General features: G+C 35.6%; 1 protein-coding gene across 1 annotated transcript; it reads right to left on the reverse strand.

The window, feature by feature from the left end:
• Positions 1-280: 280 nt before the first annotated feature.
• On the reverse strand, positions 281-4,133 carry LOC107779417 (cytochrome P450 72A397-like). Its single transcript, XM_016599850.2, has 5 exons — positions 3,799-4,133; positions 3,298-3,518; positions 2,881-3,125; positions 2,424-2,799; positions 281-2,342 (listed from the first exon to the last, which is right to left on the reverse strand). The coding sequence occupies exons 1-5, from the start codon at positions 4,073-4,075 to the stop codon at positions 1,908-1,910; spliced, it is 1,554 nt and encodes a 517-aa protein (XP_016455336.1). The 5' UTR covers positions 4,076-4,133; the 3' UTR covers positions 281-1,907.
• Positions 4,134-11,606: the final 7,473 nt, after the last annotated feature.

An 11,606-nucleotide genomic window follows, 5' to 3' on the forward strand; every position in this document is an offset into this window, starting at 1 on the left:
ATCATAATCTTGCGATAGTATTTGATAGAAACCAAAAATGTTAATTTCTAGCAAACTTTATAGACTAAAATTGATCAGTTCATACTTAAGGGACTAGTTTGAGCCTTACCTTAAACATAAGGGATGATTGTCGTCTATAAGAGTATAAGGTCGCCGATCCTAAAAGCGACCTTGTATTTCTTCTAAAAGACAAAACTACCCTCTCAAATTCCTCCTGTATCCACATATATAGAGGTCACCTATCCTAAAGGCGACCCTTATATTTCTTCTAAAAGACAAAATTACCCTCTTAAGACGCCTACTTTCTTTTCAAATGCACTGCTCTTTCATCTCATCTCCTCAGTTGAATTCAAAACCTTTGAGATTCGACGAACACAATCAAAATCCAAACCTAAATTCTTCACTGATCGATCGATCATCTGTCGATTCATCAATTATGCAGAAAAATTACAGCTATAAATATCCTCATTGTTATAAATTCGAGATTAATGGAGTGGCGGAATGCAGCTTTTATCACTCGAAATTAGGAGTTTCGCCTAACACGAGAACAGTTTCTAAAGCTCACGATCGTCATCATTTTGATTTGTCGTTGAAAACACGCGCTTTCAACGTTTTTTTGGTTGTCAGTGATTCCGTTTTGGTCGGTTTACAGGTATAAAGTATTAGTACATTTTTCACTGCTGTTGGCTGTAGCTTATGTGAAGTTTGAATTATTGATTTTGCGGTCTAAATAGTATTACTTCAGTACTTCTTTTCAACTATTGAGCTAGAAACTATAAACTATCAGCAGATTTTTTTTGTGTGAATTAGTTGAATAAAATATGTATCCTATGAGCTACGAATAGTGAGGTTTTACTACCTTTCTTGTTAAATCAAAGAAAGGGAGGCATTACTCAAATTTAACTAGTCTCCAACAAGAAGAAAAAGGAAGTTTAAATGTCATGAAATTGAGGATTTTAGAACCAGTAGTCAAGGACAGATTTTACACCAAACAGGGCAACAAAACAAGCAGACTTTAGCTCATAAGTTAGCCAAAAAGATACCAACATCTCCAAACCAAATACTGGAACGAGCTTGCCCAGCATAAACGATTTTAGTTTTATTTTTGACAAGTTCCTTAAGATGCCAATTTAGCATTGTTTTCTATTGATAAAGGTTTTACTTGTTCAAGCATCTTATTAACAGAGAATCTATTGGGGAAAAGTAGTGTTGTTGGCCTCTGGCATTAAGAATTAGTATGCAGGTTTCTGCTGTATGAACTGTGTGTTTGCCCAGGTTGTTGTGGCAATTAACACTGAAGAGAAGTTCAACATTGGGGTCATTAGATTAAAAAAAACAGATGTGTACTCCTTCGCTGATTAATAATAGCTCATTATTAGTTATTAAGTTTTTCTGATACGTATAGCAGCATATAACTGTAATCTTTTATTTTAGGAAACACATGTAATGGTAGTTTTTTATTTTTTGGAGAACTTGTAGTAGGAATTTTAGAGACATATGGAAATCGCAGGACATGTTCATCAATATTATTCTTTTTTCCTAAATAAACAGTTGACATTGATTTATGGAAATTCTCAGGCTCTGTCTATGATTATTTTCTGCAGTGCTTCAGGTACTGTTTCTTATGCTTAGTTCCACAATATTGTAATTCGTAACATCAGTTTTGCTATCATCACTATTTGGCTAGAGATCTAGCTTCTCCATATTCATCTACAGTAAATCAACATAAAACTGAAATTACTCTTTGTATGCTATCATTGCTTAACCACTCTTTCTATTTTATATCGAGGACCACCTTTATTTTGACACACTCAATTCATAAGCTCATCTACACGAAAAGGAAAATATCAGACATGATTTTTTTCTTATTTTGTGGGAAACTTCAACACATAATAACTGGATGTATCCTAATTAAGCCGGTGAAACATGATCTGAGCTCCATGTTGGGGTTGAAGAGTCATAACAGTATAAGGAGCATGGGCATAAGTTGGTGAGAGCTTGAAGGAGAATTGCTTTAGTATCATAGAGAGTGCAACCTTTGCTTCTATCATTGCAAAATTTTGGCCAATACAAGTCCTTGGTCCCCATCCAAATGGCATGAATGCCATCTGTGTTTGATCTTTGCAAGCATTTGAAATTCCTTCCGCGAACCTCTCTGGTTTAAATTCTTCTGCATCGTCTCCCCATAGCTCAGTATCGCGGTTAATTAGCATTATAGGTAGTGTCAGATCCATCCCTTCTGGAATTGAGAGATCTCCTATTCTACAGTCCTTGTAAGCACGTTTATATAGAGCAATCACTGGCGGATATAGCCTGAGAACTTCATTGAGTATCATTGTTACCTGCAAAAGACACAAGTTTGAAGTGGCTTATTACTCGTTTTGGCAAATTGAATTTGTTTCAAAGTAAAGATGAATACTCACAATTCTGAGGTGGCTTATTGCTTCAGCATCAGGATTCTTCTCCCTACATACATGTAAAACTTCTTGCCTTGCCTTTTCTTGCCAATCCTGGTGTATAGCCAAGACAATAAGAGTCCATGTCAATAAGCTTGCTGTTGTTTCATGACCAGCAAGGTAAAATTGTTTGCATTCTTCTATTATGTCCTCCATTGTCATATGGCTATTATTTAGTGAATTGTTCTCTCTGTTAGTTTGCAAGAGCAAACCAAGTAAGTCATCTCCCCTGGTTTGTCCAGTGCTGATCATGTTATCCTTTGTGTCGACGATTCTTTTAAGCATTGAAGTGATCCTTCTGTCCAGTTCCTTTCTTCTGCGATTCTTCTTTGTTGGAACAAATCTGTATATGATAATTTTTCAGAACTTTGACAAAATTTCTTAAGAAAGTCGTTGTAGTTGTTAAGAGGACATGTTCTATTACCTAAAACCGGGAATATATAACATTCCCATGGCTTCTATGACAAGTTGTTGCAGTTCTTTTTGAAGTTCTAGGATCTTCTTTCCATCTTCATAGCTACTTCCAAATGCTGTTCTTGAAATGATATCACCAGTAAGATCTTGAAATGCAGGCCAAATATCTATTTCTGAAGTTCCCTCATGGCTAATTGAGTTCATCCACTTCTCTATCATACATGCACAGCTTTCTGCAATTGTTGGGATCATGCCCTGTAAATGGAAATCAAAATGAATAAGATGTCCCCTTTGATTAGAGGCCGGTCAAAGATTTTAGCTTCATGAGTTCAACATTTAAAGTTTTTAAAACTGAGCTCACTGTACTTTTGAAATTACTGGTTGAGAATCTAACAAAAATGAGCATTCTTGAAGTCGAGAAACTAACCTTCAATTTTTCCAAGTGGAAAGCAGGGTTGATTATCTTTCTGTGCATAGCCCATTTTTCACCATGTAGAGTTGTCAATCCTTTAGTTAGAATCAGAATAAGAGGGTTCAATGGTGGTAAATGGAAGTGACCTTGCTTGTTTAAGAGCACTTCTTTTATCAATGTTGGATCCATGATGATCAATCTTGGTGATGTCCCAAGCCAACTAAGAGATATCTTCCCTGCAAGCATTTTCATTTTAGCTCATAAATTTTGTGAATTAAAATAATCTGATAATAGTGGTAAAATTTGTGTTGCAACCACGGGGGGAGCTATTCAGCGGCCAGTTACAACTTAGAACCCATAAACTTCAAATCCTAGCTTCGCCTCTGGTTGCATCTACTTGGAGGGAATAAGTGTCTTGAATTCTTTACAGTTAAGAAAAATATTCTTGATTTATAGCTTATATAATAGGAAAAGATGAAACTCGACTAGATAACAATAAAAAAAAAATGACTTTACCATATTTTTCGACCATATAATGCGTGAATGGATCAACACGTGGCGCAATATCGTGGGTTAAGCCAATTGGCTTGGACCAAGCTTCATCCATTTGCTTGCCAACATCTTTGAGGTCTCCAAGTAACAACTTGTAATGAGTGCCTTTGAATCCTTGCTGTTTCAAGCGCTTCTCCAGCAACTTTGGTTTTAACAGGATGGAGTAGCAAAATTTCAGAAGAAAATAGCTTAATATAAGCAAAGGAAACATAAATAGAGAAATGAATACGAGATTTGCCATCAGTATGAAAAAGTTTTATAATTCAATCCAGTTGCAATGCTTAAACTCTGAGATAACTACTATATGAGGGTAGTCATACTTATATATCCGTTTTCAATATTTGGCTTCAAAATTTAGTCAAATGTACTTGTTGGAAAAGTTAAAATGTTGACTAAGGATATAAATTAAACTTGATTAACTTGGAGAATAAGGCAACAATTATATATGTTCCTTTTCTAGAAAAGAACCAATTAAAGTTTGATTTGAGACTTGGACTAAACAAGTTTCTACAAAGGTGCAATAAGATAATACAATATGATAATTGAGCCTTGATGTCACTGGGCGTGCGATTTACTTTTGAGGTAGCTGTTGGCGGTGGCAAATAGTAGATTAAAAATTAGTCATCCCGCTATCCCAATATATATAATATTCTTTCTTTGTAATCTCTTTATAAAAGAGTAACATTTTTGTACAAGAAACGATTTAACTTAAAATTTCTCATTTATTTAGTGAGAGGATTTATAGTCATATAAATTTTTATGATTTATTTTGGATCATATGTTTCAAAAGTTTTTTTTTTTAAACTTCATGCTCAATCAAACAACCTCGTATAAATTGGAAGGGATAGAATTAGGAGCGTATCTAAGTCTTAGGGTATGGGTTCACGTGAAACCATTCTCCTCTCCCTAAATCATATATAGTAATGTTATATTTCTTAAAAATTACTTAATTATATGTGTGTGAACACATGCTTAAAGACTCCTATAGTGCAATAATCATTGGGTGCACCTCTACGAGTGAAATTGGTGGTTCAAATCCCACTCCGGACGGTCTTGTTTTCGGCACGGAGTATAGATATATACATGAAAATCATTAAAATTTTAAAAAGAATAGAATTTTGAACCTATAATTTCAAAAGTGTAGATACTAAAGTTAAACTCGTCAAATATAAATTCTAAATCTGTATCTTCACAATAGCGCACCCATCCTCTTCAAATCATGGATCCGCCTCCGGATAGAATACTGAAATATAATTGTTGGTGTTAAAAACTTGAAGTACATAATTTCAAACTACGATACCCATGTGAACAACTAATTTTTGACCACATCCAAATTCTATACTATTTTAGTGTAAATATTTTCTTTAGGTATAATTAATATATATATATATATATATATATATATATATATATATATATATTTTAATTATACCTAAAGAAAATATTTACACTAAAATAGTATAGAATTTACAAAATGAAAATATTGTAAAGAGAAAATGAAATTATATACGATCTCTTTTAATTATATTTTATTTCTATTTGTAAAGAGAAAATGAAAATTTACAAAAATAAAATAAAATATATATATACGATCTCTTTTAATTATAATTTTAATAAATAAGCTATGTATTTTTCTTAGTATTATTTAAATTATATATAAATAGTTAGATTTCTTATATATATATATATATATATATATATATATATATATATATATATTTTTAGTAAACTTTTTTTGTGTTAATATTTTAATTGAAATTTACTTCTAAAAGAAAACATACAAAAAAATATATATAGTTAAATTTCCGTAACTTTCAAAAAATTTAGTAAACTTTATTATTAAAACAATGTCACATATCCCATGACTCTTACAAAAAAAAAAGAAAAAAAAGAGATAAAAATAGTAACAATCCCTAACTTCCCCATTCCCTCACGTCTCCTCTCCCCACAAATCCTAACTCCCTCACGTCCCTTTCCCCACTTTCCCCACTCCCTCACGTCAAAATCCCAACCACCACATCCCGGAGAATCCTTTATAAATTCTTTGGCACATGAGGAGAGGGGGGAGGAATCTGAAGCAAAAAAAAAACGGAAGAAAAAGAAGAGGAAGCTAGTCATTTGGAAAAACTTATGTACTGCCGCAGCTCTCAACCCCAAAAAACGCCGAACACCACCATTTTTAACTCACGACCTTCATAGCCATGTAACCAGCCAAGCACCTCATCACCATTTTTAACTCACCATTGAAATAGCCCCAAAATCACCAAAAATCAGCTCCTTATTTCCAAAAAAAAAAAAAAAAAACACCTTGAACCAGTTCCCTTCTTCACATGAAACGGCAGCAAAAATCAACCCGTTTGAGTCGAGATTGTTTAGGCCATTGTACGAGTTTATCGGAAGTAGATTCTAGCTTCTGTTTTCGTTTTCGGCAAAGTTTGCCGATGTCAGATTTGTTTGTGCAAAGTTGTTATTGAAAGCTAAAGAAAGGTCCATTCTATCCACCCTTGTTTGTTTCAAATACTTTGCTTGCGTGTATCTGGTATGCCGTACGTATTTAGTGAGAATGAAATTTTCTCTTATGGCTGATTGTTTGGTTTATTTGATTGTTGAGCTTTTCTTAGTTAAATAAATAAAGTTGATGGAACATAATACTTAAGTGTTAGTTTCTTAAATAAGGATTCATGTTCACTTTCTTTATTAAAAACTTGACATGGCAGAATTGGTATGGATTTAAGTTATTAATATTTAGCAAAGTCTTGGAAATAATTGGATCGTATCTTACTGTTTGTATGCTTAGGTTACTCATATCTTATATTAGCACGTTGTCTTGTTTTATCTACTTTATTAGTTAATTATTTGATTGTATCTTAAGTCTTTGACTGATAGTGATAGTCAGTAGAAGAAATCAAAGGGGCCATAGATTGTGATAAGTAAAATTAGCAAGCCGGCCCATATTAAATAGTGCAGCCTTTTAAGACAAATAATTTAGTACTAAAAATATTTTTTTTTTCTAGAAAAATAATTCATTCAAATCGCTAGCATACTTTAGGCATGTGTTAAATCAAATTATTATTGTTATGTATACGTCTGTGTGACATAATTATGATTCCCAAATTAAAGGTAAAGTATGTGTTCGCGCAAATTTGACAAAACAATCTTAAAAATAATAAAGTATTATTAATTGTGTACACGTCCACGTGACATGATTCATGACACACCAAACAAAACGAATACACGTATGCGTGATTCGTTTCAAGATAATTCCATAATTATAAATAATTAAGTAATTGAAAGCGGTTTAAGACAAAAGTGCACAAAGTTTCCTAGAACCTAAAATATCCAGAATTGGTTGAGCCAGGTATAATTATTAAAAGTGACCGTGCTAAAACCACGGAATCCGGGAGTGCCTCACACCTTCTCTCGGGTTAACAGAATTCCTTACCCGGTCTTCTGTGTTCGCGGACCGTAATTCGGAGTCAAAACTTCCTCGATTTGGAATTTCAAATAAACCGGTGACTTGGGACACCATAATAATTATCCCAAGTGACGACTCTGATTAAATAAATAATCTCATTTCGAATAATATCACTTAAATTGAAAAATCTCCTTTGGTACCTATTCATCGGGAAAAGGGGAGATGTGACAACCCGTCTCAAGATAATCCAGTACAAAGCTTTGTCATATTTCTCCTGGTCCTTTTCTAGATATTTAATGGGGAATAGTTAGTATCTTGGAGAGCAAGGTATAGAAATGACGGGTGATTAATAAACTTTACTTTCACACTTGATTTTCTAGAAAGATAATTATCTTGGATCAAATTTGTTTAGCTAAAGCGAAAGATACTAACGGAGTAGAATAGAAGAGACAGTAAAGTAGATGGTTACATACCGAATTGGGCACGTTTTTCTCCCCTTCCTTTCTCTCATTCCTAAAAGAAAAGAGATTTCTTATGAAGTTATATATCATGCTGAAAATTTGCTAAAATCGAACCACATATCCAGAAAATAATTAATCTATATTTTGGCACTCAAGGTGGATCTTATCGCAGGCACGTCGTGATATATCTGAAAATTCGATGCTCGTGTATTTTTAGGCTGCCTCTTACTACTTATGATAAGAACTTATTCTTATAGAGTTACCTCCAATTATTTTTTGTCACGGCCCAAAATTCTAATCTGTCGTGATGACGACTATCTCGATACTAGGCAAGCTGACAATCTCAATACACCACAATTTCTTCTAAGTTTGAAAATATAATATTTAAACACAATCCACAAATCTCGCAAATACCAATACAAACACTCCCAAAATTCGGTGTCACTGAGTACATGAGCATCTAATATGAATACCAGTCTCGAAATACGGTCTATAATAGTCTGAGACCAAATACAGTAAATGAGGAGATAGGAAAGGAGAGGCAAGGTCTGCGAAACACGGCAGGTACCTTAGAATCTCCAGAAAAAATCAGTTGTGCGAAAGAATCAACACTCGCTATGTTCGAGAACACCTCGATCTACACACGAAGTGTAGGGTGTAGTATGAGTACAACAAACTCACCAAGTAATAATAATAAATAAAGAACTGAAGATAGTGACGAGCTACATATTTATAGTTTACTTTTAGTAATTCTATCAAGAATATACATGCTTTCAAATCCAGCAGTTTAAGTCAAATCAATTTTATACAGTTCAAGTTCATGTGTTCCGGATATAAAATCTTTCAGAAAATTTCACAACAATAACAGATAGCAACTAAGTGCAACAACAAATGAAAAGCAAGTACAGCCTCTCACGACAACAATCACTCACTGGGCTCTCAGCCATCAACACTCACACCCAATGGGTATCCGCGCTCACTAGGGGTGTACAAACTCCAGAGGGGCTCCTACAGCCCAAGCGTTATAATCCGCACGGACAACTCACGTGCTATAGTATAATATCTCACAATCAGTCTCTCGGCCTCGCTCAGTCATAAATCTCTCTAGTCTCTCGGGCTCTCAACAAACATGAAATCAGCACAAACAAAAATGATATGATGCATCAATAATGAATAATAGAGACCGGGATAAAATAAGCAAGTAAACTGTGACCGAGTACAAACAATAATTAAGCGGATAGTTCAACATGTATACGACCTCTGTGGGTCCCAACAGTACCAACATATAGCCTAAACATAGTTTCTAACATGACTTATAATCAAATTTTCACAACACATAGAGAGCACATAGCTATCAACAAGTTATTTAACTTTACAGTTTCCACGGGACGGACCAAATCATAATCCCCTCGGTGCATGCCCACACGCCCGTCACCTAGCATATGCGTCACCTCCAAAATAATAACATGACACAAAATTTGGGGTTTCATACCCGCAAGACCAGATTTAAAATTGTTACTTACCTCAAAACGTGAAATTCTTTACTCTATTATGCCTTTCCCTCGCAAATCAGCCTCTGAATGCCTCGAATCTAGTCACAAATAATTCGTTTCAGTCAATAAAATTTATTGGAATTAATTCCATAACAAAATACAAATATTTCCATAAAAATCCGAAAATTAGCTCAAAAATCGCTCGTGGGACCCATGTCTAGGAACCCGACAAAAGTTATAAAATATGAACGCCCATTCAACCATACAAATTTTACTCAGATCCGACATCAACTCGACCCTCAAATTTCTAAATTAAACTAAGAGAGTTTTCACAATTTTCCAACTTAATTCACCGGTTAAATATTAAAAACGACCATGAAATCGGGTAATTTAACCAATATTGAGTTAAGAACACTTACCCGTTGTTTTCTCTGAAAATCTCTCAAGAATCGCCTCTTCCCGAGCTCCAATCCATCAAAAATGAAAAATGGGACGAAATCCCATTTTTAGAACTTAAACTCTCTGCCAACGCGATCGCGAACATTCCCACGCGATCGCGAAGAACGATTTTCCACAGCCCAGATTTAACCCTATGTAATCGCGGACTTTCCCACGCGATCGCGATGCACAACATCACAGACCTACGCGATCGCGGACTCATCCACGCGATCACGATGCACAAAACGCGTGACTTTTACCTCCGCTCCACTTACTCTACGCGAACGCGACCTTCTTCACGCGTTCGCAAGTCACAAAATCTCAAAGCTACGCGATCGTGAATCACAAAACTCAGCAGCCCTCAATTAACCTCACGCGATCGCGGATATCCCCACGTGATCGCGAAGCACAAAACCTCTACTGACCAACTAAGCCTACGCGATCGCAGACGCATTCACGCGATCGCGTATAAGGAAATGAGATACATATATCAGAAAATTTCAGCAGCTGTTTAAGTCCAAATTTTGATCCGTTAACCTTCTGAAACTCACCCGAGACCCTCGGGACCTTAAACAAATATACCAACAAGTCTTAAAACATCATACAACTTAGTCGAACCCTCAAATCATCTTAAACAATGTTAAAACCATGAATTACACCCCAATTCAAGCCTAATGAATTTTGAAATTTCTAATTTCTACAAACAACTCCGGAACCTATCAAATCACGTCTGATTGACCTCAAATTTTGCACACAAGTTATAAATGACATAGCGAAAGTATTCAAATTTTCAGAATTGGATTTCGACCCCGATATCAAAAAGTCAACTCCCCGGTCAAACTTCCCAAAAAATTAATTTCCTCCCTTTTAAGCCTAATTGCACTACGGACCTCCAAATAATTTTCTGAGTACGCTCCTAAGTCAAAAATCACTATACAGAGCTGTTGGAATTATCAGAATTCAAATCCGAGGTCTTTTATATATAGGTCGACATCCGGTCAACTTTTCTAACTTAAATTTTTAATTATGAGACTAAGCGTCTCATTTCACTCCGAATTCCTTTCGGACCCGAACCAATTAACCCGATAAGTCATAAATTATTTGTAAGGCATAAATTGAGCAGTAAATGGGGGAACAGGGTTATAATATTCAAAACAATCGGTCGGGTCGTTACATTCTCCCCCTCTTAAACAAATGTTCGTCCTCGAACGTGTTTAGAATCATACCTGGAGTCTTAAATAAGTGTGGATATTTGCTCCGCATCTCCTGTCCAATTTCCAAAGTAGCTTCTCCGACTGGCTGGCCCCTCCACTGTACCTTCACTGGTGCTATGTTCTTTGACCTCAGCTTTCAAACCTGCCGGTCTAAAATTGCCACCGGCTCCACATCATAAGTCAAATTACCGTCCAGCTGTACTGTACTGAAATCCAGAATATGAGACGGATCCCCGATATATTTTCGGACCATGGATACGTGTAACACTGGATGAACACCTGATATACTAGGTGGCAAAGCAAGTTCATAAGCCACCTCTCCAATTTTCTTTAGTATCTCAAAAGGCCCAATATACCGAGGACTCAACTTGCCATCCTTCTGGAACCTCAACACACCCTTCATGGGTGAAATCTTGAGCAGAACCTTCTCCTCAACCATGTAAACGACATCACGAACTTGCATGTCGGCATAACTCTTATGTCTAGACTATGCCGTGCGAAGCCGTTCTTGAATCACTTTGACCTTCTCTAAAGCATTCTGAATCAAGTCAGTACCCAATAGCCTAGCCTCACCCGGCTCAAACAAACCCACCGGAGACCGGCACCGTCTCACATACAAAGTCTCATACGGAGCCATCTGAATGCTTGACTGGTAGCTATTATTATAAGTAATCTCTGCGAGTGGCAGAAATTGATCCCAAGAACCCCCAAAATCAATGACATAAGCACGTAACATATCCTCCAATATCTG

The sequence above is a fragment of the Nicotiana tabacum genome, chromosome 2, assembly GCF_000715075.1.
Source record: "Nicotiana tabacum cultivar K326 chromosome 2, ASM71507v2, whole genome shotgun sequence".
In the NCBI taxonomy this organism is placed as follows: Eukaryota; Viridiplantae; Streptophyta; class Magnoliopsida; order Solanales; family Solanaceae; genus Nicotiana; species Nicotiana tabacum.

Coding starts and splice junctions, on each gene's coding strand:
- LOC107779417 (XM_016599850.2), bottom strand. CDS start 4,075: ATGGCAAATCTCGTATTCATTTCTCTATTTATGTTTCCTTTGCTTATA. Junction 3,126..3,297: donor TCCACTTGGAAAAATTGAAG/GTTAGTTTCTCG, acceptor TTCCATTTACAG/GGCATGATCCCAACAATTGC. Junction 2,800..2,880: donor TTATATATTCCCGGTTTTAG/GTAATAGAACAT, acceptor TATCATATACAG/ATTTGTTCCAACAAAGAAGA.